At 34.6% G+C, this 19,042-nt stretch overlaps 1 protein-coding gene across 1 annotated transcript in view; it reads left to right on the top strand.

Annotated features, from left to right (window-relative positions):
* The window catches only part of LOC145277860 (conserved oligomeric Golgi complex subunit 8-like), a gene marked incomplete in the record, with an annotated part of 189,211 nt that overhangs the window by 155,283 nt on the left and 14,886 nt on the right, over nt 1-19,042 (top strand). The window contains 1 exon segment of the mRNA XM_080129811.1: nt 2,377-2,428. Coding sequence (XP_079985937.1) covers nt 2,377-2,428 — 52 coding nt within the window.

Here is a 19,042-nt window from a genome sequence, read left to right as displayed (position 1 = left end):
ACCATTCACAGACCTGAAGCCTAAAATAAATGAGTTTCTTCAAAATAAATGGCAACAGGAATGGAATCAAAACACCTACAACAAACTATTTCAAATAAAAACTAAAGTAAACGAATACATCCCCACCCTTACAAAATCCAGGAAGAAACAAGTTGTCCTATCCCGCCTTTGTATAGGACACACCAACCTCACACACTCCTTTATTCTGAAAAAAGAACTACAACCAAAATGCAACACATGCCAAACACCTCTTACACTTATACACATCCTTATAGAATGCAAAGCACTAACTAACCTAAGAACGAACCTCCTCTTCAACGCTAATAATATGAAAAACCTATTCAAACACAGAAAATATCTTTAAATTCCTAAAAGAACTGAAAATATATCAAAAGATTTAAAACAAGGAAACTCCATCCTGACCCTAATCATATGAAAAACAGAATATATTTAAATCACCATACTCTCATATCTTATAAAAAAATTGGTCTTTATAAAAAATTCTAAAAAGAACCCTTTATACAATGGTCCTAGATATGACCTTAAACTATATTCGATGGTGAGGCCCCAGCTTGCGGGCTTTAGGGAGTGTGGAGCCACCCTTTAATTGCCATTGCTCCCAGGTCCACTCTGACCCGGAGTGGTAGTACCTGTTAGGGTCCCAACTATGGGTTAAATAGAAGCCAAAACAAAAAAAAAACAACATACTCTATTAAAAAATGATTCTTCAAAATCACTGGATTCGGCATTAAATAACCTGAAAAGGGTTGATATGCCATAAAATAAAAAAAAAAAAAGAAATGGCACCACTAATATGAAAATCCGTATGACTTCTATAAAGTAATAACCTTCAAATGACACTTGTCAAAATTTTAGCTCAATCGAGTTTACAGATTATGGTTATTTAAATAAGATTACTGTTGCAAATTTTTCAAACAATGAAAAACATTTCAAATTTGCATGTTGCTAGAGCGTTGTTTTCTGATGTGAAAAAATATTGTTCAAAGTGTATACTCATTAGAAAAAAAAAATAATTGCCAGCAAACACGACTTTTTTCTTGTTTTTTTCACTGCCAACCACTCGACCCCTTTTCTCTCACCTTTGGTCTTTTTATATCATCTTTTTAGGGCAGCAAATTCATTGCTATGCCAATTAATGAATATCAAATTCCACAAAGCAATGGCTTTATAAGTGTTATTTGGATTCTATCCTGTTGAAACCGAAAGTTAAGAGATGATATGGTGACTTTAAACACAGTTGTACAAACACAAATGATGCTGAACATTCAGTTTGTCCTGGAAAACCATAAGTCAACAAACTGATTTTGACCGCTTGTAAATCAGTTGCGTGAGATAGCAGAGGAACTGAAGATATCAGAAGTTTGTGTTCATCATGAACTTTTGTGAATAAGAAAGTTATGTTCAAAATGAATGTCACATTTTTACATAGTCTTTCAAAAACAATGATGCATCAACTGTTTCAGTACAACAAAAAGGAATCTTTTTGCATCAATGGATACACCACGTCACTGTACAGTCAAATTGGCAGTTAGTTGAGTGGACAGCAGCAGGTCCATCCAAAATGAAAAAAGATGCAAGCATTGGCAGACAAGGTTTTCACCTCAGCATTTTAGGATGCTAGGATATTTTGTTGAGAAAAGAACAATCAATAGTGAATATTATAGGTTAGTTATGAAAATAAAGAAATCGCTAATAAACGCCAACAATTGAAAAAGAAAAAAGTTCTCATCAAGACAATGCACCATGTTGTACGCCAATCACAATAGCAAAACTATTTAAATTGTACTTAGAATTGTTTCAACATTAACTCTATTTCCCAAATCTGTCTTTCAGCAACTAGTGACTGTTTGCAGACACCAAAAGAATACTCCAGAGAAAGAGATTTAGCTACAATGAAGAAGCAATATAAAAAGTTGATATTTTGAAACCAAAGATAAACTGTTCTACAAAAAAGGAATCACATTTTTAGAAAAGCGTTGGAATGTGTATATCACACTAGAAATTATTTTGATGAATAAACTTGAATTTTACATAAAAGTTTTATTAGTTAACTTGTAGATTTATTGAATGTGTTAATATTAATATTTTTATTTATTTAAACCTATGCAAAAACGACATTCTCATGGTGATGTTTCAACCAGTAGACATTAAAATTAGGATGTCCTAAGACAAAGAAAACAGGTCTGTCTTTTGGTTGTTCATATTGAAAAAAGAAGTTAATATACATGCACATACATCCGTACTTGTATACATATACAAAAATAAAATTTTTACAATTTGCATTTTTTTTCATTCTTCTTAATCTTCTCTCTCTGTCTTGTATATACATAATTATTTTTATTTATATTCTTTCAGGCTCGAGATACATGGTTTCAAAGTATACTTGATGTTATACCAAGAGATGATCGTGAGTGGAAACTTTCTTTTTAAGGTTTTATAATTTTACTCTTGTCAGTCGGTAATTTAAAAGTCTTATTTATTATATATATTCTATAACGGAGATAATGTAACTGTGTATAACCAATTTCCTATTATTAAATCCTTATTGACATAAGTTTTTTGCCTCTGATAAAGCGAATACTGGCAAATGGAGGTTGTAGTCCGAAATTTGCCGTGAAGTTCGTTGGAGCAGACTGAAATAAAGGGATTCACTAACGACACAAAACAGGATGTAGAAAAAAGTATTAATTATTAAAACAATAAAATTTACAAGTTTTTCAAAACTTATTGTGTTAGAGAAAGTCCAACTATAAAGTTCTTTTACGTCCAAAGAATTAGACGGCTCTTGTAATGTTCGTATAGGCACAAAATTTTAGGAGAGGAATTTTCCTACCTGTTGCTTCATGGACGAGCTGTGGTTAAAAGAGAAAGAGACTATTGTTCTAAAAGCGAACCCGATAAACGGGGGTCCCTGATTGGTTAATTAGACAGACCCTATTTTTAGATTGTTAGTGTATTAAAGGGAGCTAAGTGGGAATGATAGACCCCTTTTTTTTATACTCTCCCAACGACAACAAAATGCGACGAATGTAATTGTTGCATGGCTAACTGTAGTATTTTTTTTTTTCAAATATTTTTAGGCATTATGGCCTAATTACAATATATGTTTCAAAAGTAATGGTAATCAGGGTTAGAGTTGGGTTTTTTTATCCGCTTAGGCCGGTTAGTTATCATTTCAACTGAAGATTCTGGTGCGTCTTTAGCTTTCTTAGGATAGGATATGACTTCATCAGGTTCTTCGTCGGCTGGTATGTCAGGGAAATAGCTATGAGTGAAGGACAACTCCAAAGGGTATAAATGTTTGAGGCTGTGTGTTTCTACTGAATTATCACCTCTTTTTATTCGGGCAGAATGAACTTTGCCGTCGTTGCCACTGAAAAGTTCCACAACTCTGCCAAGCTTCCAGAAAGGTCTGGGCTTGGCCGGATTTTTAATAAGGATCATGTCATTGACCTTAATTCTATTTTGAAATTCAGTTTCATGTAAGTCCTTGCAAGATTCCCTCAAACTTAGCAAATACTCCTCGTGCCAAAGGTCCTTGAATTTTGCCCTCAACTCTTCTCTGTTTTCCAAGGCAGTCACAAGCAGAGATCTGGAGGTAGGTTCTGTCTCAACAAAACTGGGTGAATTGGAATTATGTTTGGATGAATGAAGCAGTTGGGTGTTAGGGGGAGTAAATCCACATCTGTAGAACATCTGTAAGTCAGGGGTCTTGAGTTAACTGCCCTTTGGATATCAGATAGGAGGGTAAGAAGATTAAAATAATCAGTTTTGGAGCGCCCCAGCGTTTTAAATAGGCAGGATTTAATCACTCTAATCATCCTTTCCCATGTACTTCCAATCCAAGGGGAGTATAAGGGTATTTTAATGAGTTTGATCGCGGATTTAGTAAATGACTTACTAAATTCATTGCCGCTGATGTGATGTCTAATTACATCACCACCTGCGACTGCATCAAATGCATAAGCATTGTCACTGTATATGTGGGTGGGTGTTCCATAAAGGTTAGAAAAGTGTATCAATGCTTGTATGAAGGCTTGCGTGCTCATATCAGGCACAAGTTCGATGTGAATCGCTCTCACATTCATGCATGTAAAAATCAATAGATACATTTTATGAGACTTCCCATCTCTTTTTACCCAAATGTGTCCTGTATAATCGATTCCAGTGTGTTGGAATGGATTTATCAACTTAACCCTGTGTTTAGGTAAATTAGTCAATTTGGGGTATTTGAAGGCAAGGCTATTGAATTTTCTGCAGGTAATGCAATCAGAAATCACTGTTTTCACAGACTGTCTCGCTTGAGGAACCCAATATCCAGATAGTTTAATTTAGTCACTGTTGTGCCTATGCCTGTTTGCATCGAAGATGGCTATCCAAGATTATTAACTTTGTAAGAGGGTGCCGTTTGGCAATTAAAATGGGGTAGATCAAATTATAGTCGTACCTAGAAGAATTGGCAATTCGCCCATCCACTCTTAAGATGCCGTCAGAATCCATAAAAACATTAAGATTCTTAACAAGTAAGGGAATATCCTTATTAAGAGGATCTCTTAGATATGAAATTTCTTTATTAAATACTTCCAGTTGCATCATTTTTATCAGGTAAATCTTGGCAGTTTGGATAGAATCAGACTGTTCTTTTGTTCGCTTGCATCCTCTGACAAATTTGAATATGTTAGCAGTAGAGTGACACAGCTTATCAAAGTTCAAAAACCTTTCATAAGGGATCAATGGTTCCTTTATTGTTTCGCTTAATGTGTTATGGAAAACATTTTCCACATGGCATTTGTTTTCAGAACTTAGACAACTTAAAGTATTTGTAGGCCATCTTTCAGGCTCCTCAACCAGCCAAGAAGGCCCGTAAATCCAGTCGTCAAATCTCTCTTAAAATTTTTCCAGAGTGATTCCTCGAGAGAGATCGGCCGGATTGTCAGCAGAGGGTACATATTTGTAATGAATGTCTACTCCAAATTCTTTAATCAACCTCTCTTTCATATCTCGAATGTCTCTGATTCTGTTTCTGGTATATAAACATTTTGTTTTAATATTGTCCGACAAAACCCATGACAATACAACTTGTGCATCCACAGCGACAAAAATGTTTTCAATCTTAATGTTGGAATAGGATTTCAACAGCATGCTTAATATTAATTTATTTTTATTTCGGACTACTAGTCTCATCTTTATTAGTTGTTGTTTTTCATCTTTTTATTGAATTGTTTATTCACAACGTTTCGGCCAACTAATTCCTCTGGCCTTCGTCAGATGGTAACCGCAACAGATAGGAACTTCGAATCTCCTAACTGCATTCTCAGCCATCACTGCCATCCGTAGTTGTTGTCGTCTCACCACATTTTGGCCAATTAACCTCTGGCACGCTTTGGGTGGGATTGAAACCGCTATCTTCAGACAATGTTCATCTGGAACTGTAGAGATTCAACATAAAAAGATGAAAAACAACAACTAATAAAGATGAGACTAGTAGTCCGAAATAAAAATAAATTAATATATATAATGCTCATCTCAAAAATGAATTCCAATTAAGGAATAATATATATATATAGCATGCTTAATGTCTTGAATGCTGTGAACACAGCGAGCAATTCCATCATAGGTAAGGTTTTTGCTTTCATCGGAGCCACTCTCACCTTAGAAAATATTATATGGGATTTCCCACCTTGCATACCATAAACTACAAAGCCATAAGCCTGAGGAGATGCATCGCAGAATAAATATAATCTCAGTGGACTATTAGAGTCCACAGCTTGTCTGGAGAAAACCAAATCACTCAAACCAGAAAGATCTTCGGCCAAATTCGACCAACCTGTCATCACTTCATCTGGTACCCTCTCATCCCAACTCAATTTGAGTAGCCATAATTTCCGGAGAAGAATCTTAGCCTTAACAGTGACAGGAGCACAGAGTGACAACGGGTCAAATAATTTTGCTGTCTCGGCCAAAATATCCCTCTTCGAGATAATGTTTTTTTGAACAGAAGTGTTAGCAATGCTGATATAATCCATTTTAGGGTGATATTTATACCCTAGTACTTTCTCAAATTCACAACCATGTTGCACAATTCTGTCATCCTTGATCATAATATCTCGCAGGGGTTCATAATTCGAATTACATGATCTCAGTTGGAAATTTCCTTTCTGCAAACGAGGTATCGCATTTTTATAGAGGTTAATTATTTCCTCGGAAGAATTGCTTGTCATGCACAAGTTGTTCACATAACATCTTCTCCTCAGCATTTCAGTGCATGCATCATTTGGGAAGTGATTCACATGGTGTCGAAGAATGTAATTTAGAATAAAGGGCTGGCATTGAACCCAAATATTAAAGTACAATATCGATAACATAGCAAGTTATCTCCATCCTTTACAAAAAAACAAAATCTGTTTTTGTCTTCATCAGACTTGAGTTTTATCATCAAAAAGGCTTTCCTTATATCTCCTAATGAGACATATTTGTTAGTGACAAACAGCAGTAAAAGTTCAAGCATATTATTCATCATATTTATGCCGGGATAACATGCTTCATTGAGGGAGTAACCGCCTCCAGTTTTGAGAGAACAATTAAAAACAGGTCTTATTTTGGTAGTTACCTGTTGGTCCAACTTGAAGACTGGTCTGTGTGGTATCCAGATGTATTTGTGGAAATCTCGAGGGTTGAGTGCAATTCTTTCAATGATCCTCTCAGACTCCTGCTGACGAAAAATGTCAGTGTACGCTTCCTCCAAATTCCTTTTTCTCAAGGAAAGCATTGTTCTTTCTAGCACCTTAAATGCTACTTGGTAGTTGGAAGGAACTGAACTGACCTTGTCCTTATGCCAGGGTAAATCCACAAAATAACAATTGTTCTTGAATTCAATGGACGACTTAAATGTCTCACCTTTTCCTTGTCGTAGTCGCTAACAAGTTCCTCTCCAAGAGGGGCAGCAGCTAAGTCTACAGCAAACATGTTCTCCAAGTTTCTTTCCATGTTTGAAGTTTCAAATATGTCCGGGAATGGATCTGGGTATGTAGATTTGGGTTCTAATATGGAATTTAACTGCCGCTCAGGACAGTATGCATATTCCGAAACTACTGTATGGTAATTACGGCAAAGTCTGTAGCTAGTCCCCACAGAGGTTATCTGCTGAGGATATAAAAAATGTTGGAAATTTCCAAAGGGTGCAATCCCCTGAAGCAAATCCCAGGCGTGTCCATTCATGCATTCAATGACCCTGGAGCTTGTCATGAATTGGAATATATCAATACCAATGATACCCAGTATTTTAATAGTATCACTCTGGTTATCACTTGCAAATGCCAACTTGTAGTTTAATTTATTCAAGTTGGATTTCACCTTGTTGAAATTACTAAATTCAAATTATATGTTAAATTGTTCATCAATCAGGACAGGAATAGGCAATTGCTTCCCCGGTTCTATATTAACTTCTAGTACAACCTGTTTAAGAGTTTTCATGGTAATACCAGAATAAGTTTTCATTTGGTAGTCAGAAGTATTAGGATTTTCGTCAGGGTACCTTAACTCCTTTAATATTATTTTAAAGAAATAAGAACGCTGGCTTCTCGTATCAAAAAGGCAGTTAATAGTCGTCCTCTGGTTGCAGTATTTCAAGGAAATAGTAACAATAGGCAGTAGAATGTCATTTTCAAGCATGTGCGAAAATAGGGAAATTACCTTTTTGGTACCGTCACACAATGGAGCAATATGCGCCTTAGAGGAACATAATTTACATGAGAGGTGATTTGGTCTGGAGTCCAGGGCAGTTTTCACTTTTATGTTTAAAACTGGAACACGCTGTACATAATCTCAATTGTCTACATCTCTCAATTCTGTCCTCATAAGAAGAAAATTTACTGCAACCCGACATGGTGTGGCCACGTACAGTACAGAGTTTGCAGTAAGTATTGGGAGAGCTTGTTACAAAATTCTGCAAGGCAGCAGCATCATTATTCTTCTTTTCGTGGACTCTGACCTGTCTCCGGTCTTTTTTAAAATGTGTTTCTGATGACCGAAATTGTTTTTTATTCCTTGAAAGAGCACGAATGGCCTCACTGTAGTTGTCAAAAATTTGTGACATAGTAGGGTAATTTGATCCCACTCGGTGACTAATTTCCCTTCTTAAAATCGCTGGTAATTTTTCACGCATGATATGACTGACCAATATAAATCCAGGAGACTTTTCTTCAAAAAAATCGATCTGATATGAGGTTTTTAACTCCGACAAATCTGCCCTCACTTCAGCAAGGTATTGCTTCACAGACACAAAATCGGGCTCATAAAGAGGAGAAGCAGAAATGATTTGTTTGAAGATTTCGTTTATGATGAAGGGGACATCTAAGAACTCCTTGGTTAGTAAGTCCACAGCCACACCGTAATTTTCATCTTCTAATGTTAGATGAGAGACCAGCTGTAGGGCATACTCGCTCAAATATCCTTTTAGAAGGGCCAGTTTGGTCTTACCAGACTTAATGGAATCGGTGCAATTTTTAAATTGAGAGAGAAAATTCTTAAATTCAAACTTAGAGGGGTTGACTCCACTGAAGGTAGTGCACTGCAACTTAGGGATCGACAACAGAGAAACTTGGGCAGCTTCAGATTTTTCCGGCGGGGCGTGTTCTATAACAGAGCTTTCTATGACAGAGAGGTGGTCATTGGAGCTAGTCCGAAATCTAATTTCCTTCTTCTGTTCTTCCACGAAGCCACACTCCTTCAAATCAAGCTCTGCCTTGATGCATAGTCCCTTAATTTTGTTATTTAAGGTACGAACCTCTAATTGCATATCCTTGATAATGGTAAGTCTTCTTAGTCGGTCCTTCACCTTCTTCCAACATTTCAATATTAAGGATGATATAATCCTTTAAAATGTTCCGTGAATCCACGAGTGGTTTCACACATTTCAAGGCCATGAAATTCTCCATTTTTTTTTTTTATTTTTTTTTTTATTATTAATGTGCTTCCTCGGGTAAGTGATTTTTTTTTTGTAATCCAAACACGATGTCAATTTCCCTTTAAATTAATAGCACATGAAATGAAGCAGTTTGTCTTAGTTAAACAAACGTTATAAATAAAATGTATGTTTTTTTTTTTTTTACAACAGAGGTTAAGAAAGTCGCAAATAAGTATTCACTGGAGGAATATAAACAGACGTAATTCAACAAAAGGGAAAGAAACTCCCCCCCCCCCTTTTTTTTCAATAAAAATTTTTTTTTTTCAAAGGTCACAAATAAGAGACCCCAACAGAACACATGAAGTATTTAATTTAAACAAAAAAAATAGGTCTGTTTACCATTTTTTTTTAATGCTGTTGTTATATGCGTTACAACACACATGCTGAAATTTGTCGTTATTTAAGGCCAGTCTTTGTGCGTGCGTGCATTGTTTTGATTTTTCACGAAGGCAATGAAATAAGTTTAATTTTTTTTTTTTTTCTTTCTTTCAACAAATGTAATTCACATGCGGGTTGATTTTTTTTCAGCAAATGTAATTCACACTCGGGTTGAATTTCATTCTTTAAAGACACCCCTTTTTTTTTTTACAAAGGCAATGAAATAAGTTTAATTTTATAGAGGGCTCTCTAAGTTGACTTTTCTCGTTTTTTTTTTTAATGTGTCTATTAGTTCCCTTTTTTCTTTTTCAAACAGCCAAACGTTTTTTAAGTTTTGCAAAATAAAGCGAATACTGGCAAATGGAGGTTGTAGTCCAAAAATTGCCGCGAAGTTCGTTGGAGCAGACTGAAATAAAGGGATTCACTAACGACACAAAACAGGATATAGAAAAAAGTATTAATTATTAAAACAATAAAATTTACAAGTTTTGCAAAACTTATTGTGTTTGCGGCTTTAGAGAAAGTCCAACTATAAAGTTCTTTTACATCCAAAGAATTAGACGGTTGTTTTAATGTTCGTATAGGCACAAAGTTTTAGGAGAGGAATTTTCCTACCTGTTGCTTCATGGACGAGCTGTGGTTAAAAGAGGGAGAGACTATTGTTCTAAAAGTGAACCCGATAAACGGAGGTCCCTGGTTGGTTAATTAGACAGACCCTATTTTTAGATTGTTAGTATATTAAAGGGAGGTAAGTGGGAATGATAAGCCCCTTTTTTTTTATACTTATTGCAAATGAGTTTATTTGAGATTTTAACTAAGAAATGTATTTTCACCATTTGCTTTAAAAGCCAATTAAATTTATAACACAATCATAATTCATGGAGTGAATACGTATTGATTTTTAACATTTTGATTTTCATAAATAATCCACAAGATTTAATAATTTCTAATTTCATTCCAACTACTATTCTAATCTTAGTTATTATATTTGCAATGTCACATCTGATCATCTTCACATGCATCTTTTTAAGCATGGGAGTCTTTATGTTAAACTTGGCAACTTGAACAGAATTTCAAACTCACAGAATAGAATGTTCTGATTCTATCAGTCATGACCAGACAAAAGATTTGATTTATGTTATTCTTGATTATTATCTATAATAATTATTTGAATGTTCAATTCCCAGGTGACTTTTTCTTTATCATATTCAGTTAATGTCACATTTTCCTTGTCATTGTTTGATATTTTGCAAACTCACTCTCCAGTTCAGTTGTTCAACCGTCTCTAAATCAGTGGCGGCTCGTGCATGGAGCTGTGGGACTGCAGCACCCCCAAGTTATTTCTACACAATATTAATGATAAAATTAAAAATAATACATTTGTTTATTATTATTATTTTATTTTTTCTATGTGTACATTATAAAATCATTAACTTTAATGTCGGTATCTCCAAATTTATATAATAACAAAAATAAAACTTGCTTGGAGCTGTTAAATTCACAGTTACACTTTCTTAATGAAATTCTCTTGTACGCATGCGTGGATTAGACGCTTTAGACAGCCGATGAAAGCCTCATGAGGAACTGTCGCTTGGCGCAGCTCCGTGTCGTGAAATTCGTTGTTTGCTTAGAGTGTGCGCCTGTATAGATATGATAACATTATTATTGAAAAAAAAAAGGAGGTTTACTTATATTTTTTAAAATTATTATTAAAATCTGCACATAACGTGTTCTTGTACATAAAATATTGTGCTATTTTTTTTTTAAATACGCACACTTTTAGCATTCCGATTTAAGTCGGTAGCAGACGGAAATATATAATATACAGAAACTGTTTATTTTTATTTATTAAAAGTATTCGGGAATTTAGCAGTGAAGCTAACATGCGGCCAAGGGTAAAAACCAAATATACAATAAATAAATCTTACCATAAAAATAAAGTTACTTTTCCATCTACCTGCCTTTTTGTTTGTTTCTTTAAAATAGTTTTAAATGCTATTTATTTTGCAACAACTAAACTTTACAAAAAAAACTGTTTACATTTTTTCCTAGAAGCAAAAAAGCGAAGAAACAGTTTATGTTGAAAATGCATTTTAGTTAGAAATCTTTTTAACGTGTATGTTTTAGATATAAAAAAATTAGCATTTATTTGCCTCCAACAAGGACAATGTTAGAAGTTTTACACTTTGAAAAATGGATTTTTTACACAAGATTTTTTAATTAAAATGTGTTTGTAAGTAAAAAAAAAACAGTTTTTTATAATTATGCATTTTTAAACTTTACATTGAATTTCTTAGTAGATGGGTCAGATAATACGCATTAAAAAAAGTAATTAGAAATCCTTCTGGACTGAGACAATTTTAATTTTTGTTTTTTGGGGAAGAAAGCTACATTAAAATTCGATGTTTTATAATGCTTATATATGACATCCTATTTTCTTATAATAAATCTCCACTTTATGTCGATCTTTACCGGCATGGGAAGGTCAGTAAATAGCCAAGTTTGTTTCTCTCTATATAAATAAAATGAACTCATTTTTTCCCGTCGGATTTTGACCTTAATAGGATTAAAAATCAAGATACTTCATGCAAATATAATATGCACAAACGGCAGAACAATATCTGAGGTGTGTTATAGGCTTATTATTTCTCAAATTCCTCGATAATCTTAGATTTCTATACTTTTTCTGCTGAGAAGTCACGGCCAAAATCGGTTAAGATCAATGGAAGTGGTAAAATATTTTCTCTCTAATAAATTCCTCCTCCCCCTGCCACCACTTAACACCGTTTGGGGATCGTTCACAAGGAACAGTTGAGAAGAGAACACCGGTTTGGCTTCGTAGTTCTTTCATGTGAAGTTATTTAAAATCAGTAAACTAAGCTGCAGTGCTCTGTGGCGTAGTGGTTAGCGTACTGGACAATTCACATTATATTTTCACGTTTGCGCCGACCTACCGTAGTCGTTTTTTTTTTTTTTTTTTTCCTAAACAACTGGAATGGACTTTTCTTGGTGGCCGAACTGTTAACGTTGCAGATGTTTTTTTTCACACTTTATTTTCCTACTTTTACTCATGACTCCGGGTTTGATCCTTCCTACTTACCTACCATAACATTTTTTAAAACTCCCCCCCCCCCCCCGTCCCGGAAACAAACACCCGGGCAACGCCGGGTACCCCCGCTAGTTTTATATAAAAAGCAAGTTGTTAAAAGATTTGTAAATAAAATTTTGTATCTTTAAATATTTTTGTTTGTTTGCTCACTATATAAAAATGTAAACTTTTTTATTTTGCATTTTATTTACAAATACGTTTTGTTATAAATACATCTTTAAAAAATAAATTTTGTAAATAAAACTGTTATTAAATAAAACGCTATTTTCAATAGTAAACTCCTAAATTAATCCTCGTAGGGAGGCAGGTAAATTTCAAAGTTTTTCTTTTTTGTTTTTATAAAAAATAAGTTATTTTTAAAAATGTTTTTCGTTTGTTTGCAAAAAAAAAAAAAAAAAAAAAAACGCAAACTTTTATTTAATCTGAAAAGTTTAAAAGGAATAAATATATATATTATTTTTATTCTGTAAAGTGTACATAATTTAAAAAAATCTTTTTAATAAAAAAGTTTTTGTGTATTATCCATTTCTGATTGATTATTTGTCTTTGTTATATATTTGAATATTTATTTGAATGTTTGTTTATTATTTGATTAAATATTTATTTATATATTCGAATTCCTTTACACGATATTAAAAAAATACATAAAATTTTTGAAGCAGCACCCCCACTAATCTCAGGCACGAGCCGTCACTGCTCTAAATTCTACTCTGTATTTAATCACTTGGCTCCAAGTTTTTATGGACAGTCAACCTTTTTACTACTCAAGACATCCAAGCTTTTTGCAATGGTTTATTCAAAAGAATGAACATTCTATATAACCACATTAACATAACTGATTTGTCCTTAGGATAACTTCTATACTGAGCAAATCCTCTGACCTAATGTCTGCTTTGGTCAGATTTCATATTGCAGGTCCATCTTATCATAGATCTGTCATTGCAGTGCACTTGGCAAGAGAGGACTGGGTGAGGGCCCAGCATTCATTGCTATATAACGTGACACTCCTGACATAGCACCTATACAAATTAACTTAGGAAAAAGAGATGGTTTACAATGTTATCAAATGCAACAGCTCACAAAATTTCGCCTGTTGAGTGTATTGAATTCACATTGCCCATCTGCACTCAGCATATCTCTTTGGTAGCAGAATGGGTCTTCTATCTCCAGGATGTTATTTAGTACATTTGTGGGGACAATTATCAGTAGAGTGTGCATATCCTTTGCACTTGAAGTTCAGGTCTGGGGCTAACTTATTTATGAACCCACAATATTCAAAAGTTACATTGTATCACATATGAGCATACAGAACAAGTATACCGGTTAGAGTCCCTTATGGATCATAGACCAAAATCCTATCTAAAATATAATGGGAAAATGCGTTTTTTGTTTTCTGATAAATACAGGCTGTTAATTTAAGTGAAAAGTCTATTTTAATTTTTTTTTTTACAAAACCATGAAATTAAGACAGATAAGTTTGTCACTAATGGTGACACATATTTCAGTGCAAATAATTTAGGTGACTGAAATAGTTTGTTTAAGAAAGAAGAAGAAAAATAACTGACTAAATCTTAAAACGTGATTGTTAAAAAGAATGTAACTGATTTACTGTTTTTATATTGTAAACGAAACCGGTTGTTTAAAAAGGTGTCAGTGAAACATTGTTATATATATATAAAAATGTTAATACTTCATTTATCAAGAAAACTTGAGCAACTTTTTTTTTGTAATATTTTAAACAAAATTGGTTGTGTATGTAAGTATCTGTATTGTTATCTGTCTTAATAAAAAAAATACTTGATTTGTAAAGAGAACATATGCAATTTACTTTTATTGTCATGTTTTAACCAAACTACTTATTTAAGGCAGAAATTGTTGCTGAAATTTATTTTTTATTGAAAGAGATGCATTGTTTATGCATAAACAGCTTTAACAAAGAATTTTTTAATGCCCCCCCCCAACACACACACATACACACACAAAAGTCACTGAGGCATCACTGGATTTTTTTCTACAGAATTTAAACTGAACCAAATTGCCAAACTAGACGTAAATGTTAGTTTAGGATAAAGAAAAATAGGTCAGTTCAAATTTTAAAGAAGTACAAGAAATATTTTCAAATTAAGTAAGAAAACATTTTAATTATGAAAGTTAGTTTTATATTCTTATGTGTTAATAAAACAAAATATTAATATAAATGTAAAATGTAGTTGAGAACTTTATTTGTTTTTTATAAACACTGGTTGTCAAATTCTGATTTCAAAATCTAATTTCTAACATGTTGCGGTATAAATAATTTCCAACATGTTTCGGTATAAATTTTAAACAGTGAAAAGTAAGCTATAACAAAAGTATCGGCGCAATCTTTATAAACAGCTGTAGGAAGAAGCTCACTTTAGAGAACCGCCAATGCATGTTTTCTGATTAAACGAAAAAGTTTTAACTTCTCTGATGGTTTATAGAGATGGTTGCTATATTTTTCGAACCTAGTTTTAGGTGTGTCGCATGTACAGAAAGGGTGGCTATAATTTTATAGTTATGTAATATAACCTCTGGTTGTGTTTGTCAATCCCAGCTCGTGGGACTATAGATGCAACCCAGCAGGGCTAGGGCGTACACATGGCACTAAAATGTGCGCTAAACCTAAGTTCCGGTGGTTACACTCTTAACTATCTAGTGGTGGACCCTTCAAAATGTAATGAGACGCTTACTGATTATTGGAAACTCCTGCTCTGATACTCTTGGCATGCAAAACGTGCATGACACTAAGTCTGTGTGGCAACACTTTTATTTTCAGCTGGCCATTTGTTGTCAGATGCTGCAGTTGAGTTCATCCTTGCTAGGTGCTCCGGTGAATGGCTGGTATGCTGCTTTCCTCAGCTGCAACTTTGCGTCGTGTTCAGGGTTACTCTCAAACCGATATGCAATCAACAATAATACTGGAGACTATTTTTATAAATAAAAATAATTATTGCATAAAATCATTTTGAATACAGTTCGTACACACAAAAAAAGTATTAGTTAAATTTAGGGCTTCTCTCGGATTTAAGAAAAACAAAATGTCTGAATGCAGAATCTTTCAACTGAAATCAAACTCTTCAATTAACTTCTTTGGTCGGAGGAGGAAAATTGTTCTTTTCACTTTACTCTTTCAAGGACTGCCAGTCGTTTGGGTGGTAGCCCAAAAAGCTGATGTGTCTTGCTTTGAGGCCAGTAAGCGAAATCTTCTATTTCTACAAACACAATATTTTTTTTATTAAACTCTAATTCCAACCACCCAAATCTTTGAAAGTAAATTCTGTCTTCCTCTCTGTCATTTGAAGATTACCCTTTCTCTTTTCCTCTGAATCTCCTTTTCCTTCTCTATCTTAACCATATCCCTCTTCAATTCTCTTTTCCCTTTTATCTCTTTCTAAATCATTTTCCAAAGAAACTGGCTCATTAGTCACTTGCCGGATGGTTTGGCATTTGAATATATAACATCTTAAATAAATAATCCTCCCTCGATTTATAGTTTTTTTCTATATGCTTGATGACAAAAGTCTGGTTTTTGAATATAAGTTCCTTGTGACTGTCTGATTTCATTAGTTATTTAAAATCCATTTTTACGAAACCCAATTAGAAAAACAATCTCCTTCCCTAGTTTTCTTGTTCTAAAGAAATTCCATTTTCAGATTTATATTTTCCTTTCATTGAAACCGATATTATTTTTCTGATAGACGTTTTATGGACATCTGTTTTTCTTGACCAATTGTCAGCATAACCCCCCTTAACCATGCCTCATCCTCTCTCATACATCTGAGCAAGGATCCTGGTGTCGCCCAGGACCTTTCAATTGCTTTTGTTTTTTTTTGTTTAGTTTTTATGAAAACATGGTATAGAATAAAATAAATTTGTGAATAATGCTGACACCCATTTAATGTTGGTGTCAGAAGTAGGAATTGTGTTTCTATATATAATGGACTCTCCCGTCGTGTTTGGCGCATGAGAGCTAAAAAATCGTTCTGTTTCACTCTGCCTTCAATGCTTGTGCCGCATGTGTGACATGAGACCAGCTCTGCTCCCACAAACCAAGCCGCACGACTCACAGGATACAGGCTGGGAAGGTGCTGTTTTTACTCTTGCTCGACAAAGATTTGCTTGATTTGATAGCCGTGTGTCAATGTATGTGTTAATGCCCGCAAAACATTTTTCCCCCCACAAGGTTTTTGGGTTCAGGCCTGCATGCTTAAGATTGTCTTTCAGCTTATCCCTGTACCTCAGAAATGGACGACCCACATTTTGATTAACCTCTTTCAGTTGACTGTATGTTAGTTGCTTAGGAAGATGGGTTTCATCCATGCGAACAAAGTGACCAGCCCACCGAAGCTGAGACTTTATCAGGAAGGCCTCGATACTTAAAATGTCACACATAGCAAACAATCCCGAGTTAGGGGCCTTGTCTTTCCATGTTAATCCACATATACTGCGAAGGCAACGCTTATGGAATATATCCAGTTGCTCAATCTGCCTACAGTATGGGGTCCAGGCTTCCGATCCATACAGGAGTATCGAAACAATCACTGCACGATAAACTGAGATTTTGGTCTTTAGAGTCAAACCTCTTTCATTCCATACTCTTGATCGCATTTTGCCGAAGGCATCAGTCGCTTTTGAAATTCTGCTCAATATCTCATCAAGTGATGCTGACGAATTCACCTTACTTCCGAGATATGCAAAGGATTTAACATACTTTAGAGGCTGTCTATTCACTAAGATTTTCTGAGGCAGTTCCACATATCCTGGTCTCAGAATATTCACACCACCTTGCTGCAATGGGGTGGGCTTTGGTTGGTAGATAACTTCTGTTTTTTAATACTAATCATCAAACCAAATGCTTTTGCGGCATTGGAAAACTTGTCAACTAATTCTTGTGCTTCTTCAAATGAAGTGGCCACGAGTGCAACATCGTCTGCAAAAAGAAAATCACGAACCATTTTACTTCTTGTTAGTGTTTTAGCTTTGAATCTTTGATGATTAAAAAGACCCCCGGTAGTTCTAAACTCAAAATGAACACCTTGCGTGTAATCTTTAAAAGCATGCTCGAGCATGATTGAAAAGAAGATGGCAAAGAGCACAGGTGCCATTACACAACCCTGTTTCGTACCGGTTTTTACCTTGAATGCCTCAGAGAACTTTCCGTCTGCTCTTACACGTGCCTCCATATTCTCGTGAAAGGATATTATTACATTTAACATTTTTTTTCAGGGATTCCAACTTTATTCAAAACCTTCCAAAGTGTGACTCTGTTGACAGTCAAATGCCTTGGTTAGGTCAATAAAAACAACAAACAGATCCTGATTTTTCTCACGTGCCTTCTCTGCAACTTGGCGTAAATAGTAGATCATGTCGATGGTTCTCCTTCCAGATCTAAAACCACACTGCGTCTCAGGATAAATTTTGTCTACTAGATGAATGATTATCCTGTTCAAAATGACCCTGGTTAGTACTTTTCCAGCCACAGAGAGCAGTGATATTCCACGGTAGTTATCACAATCAATGCGCTTTCCTTTATTCTTGAAGAGATGGATTATTGACGAGTTCCTGAAATCCTGAGGTACAGAACCGCTTTCCCAGATCCTGATGAATAACTCCAAAAGTTTTTTCAAAAGTGTGTTCCCCCCAAACTTGAATATTTCAGCCGGTATACCATCATCACCTGCACACTTTTTCAGTAGCATTTGTTTTACAGCTGCAAGAACTTCAGAAAAATTAGGAATCACATCTAGCTTTGGTATTTGGATTCTTGCAGGCAAAGAACTCAAAACATCATCATCAGTATCAGAAGACGAATTCAGCACTCCTTCAAAATGGTCCTTCCAGCGGTTAAGGATGTCATTCTTATCAGTCAACAAGGTTGTACAATCTGCCCCCATAAATTGTTGTGGTCCAAAAACTTCTTTCAGACCCTCATAAAATACCCTCGCATCTTTCCTATCAAAAGCAGCCTGGAGCTCAGAGGCTTTTGTAGACCACCAATCTTCTTTCATTTTCCTCAATCGGCGCCGAACATCCCTCCTGACACTGAGATAAGCCAACCTCTTCGTTGCAGAATTCTTGTCTGATATCCAGGCCCTTTGCAAAGAGTGCACTCGGTCTATATACCCTGAATTTCAATGTCAATATTTCTATATATATAATGTAATGAATATATATAATGTAATGAATGTCAATATTTCTATGTATATAATGTAATGAATCACAACAGTACAGCACCATTTTTATGAGGTGAATGAAAGGAAAATTATTGTTATAGTTGAAGCAGAATGTTGCTTCATTATTAAGCATCTTAACATGCAGAGCTAGCAGTTTTGAAGTGTTGAGAAAAAGTATGTTAAAAGTTAAAGATTATGAAACAAGTAGTATATGTTTTGAGAAAAATAAACACAATTAAGTATTAGAAAATTTGAATTTGTATTTTCATTTCCAAACTATTGAGATGAATGATTTCAACCAAGATATAAATATATAACAACCTTGGAAGAAGATCTTGAATATGGAGTTGGGGGTCGATTGGATTCTTTGCTTGG

Source organism: Euprymna scolopes, chromosome 6, assembly GCF_053919585.1.
Source record: "Euprymna scolopes isolate OS-2025 chromosome 6, ASM5391958v1, whole genome shotgun sequence".
Taxonomy (NCBI): Eukaryota; Metazoa; Mollusca; class Cephalopoda; order Sepiida; family Sepiolidae; genus Euprymna; species Euprymna scolopes.
Note: the sequence above shows the minus strand (reverse complement) of the source record. Positions and strands in the feature narration are given on the sequence as shown.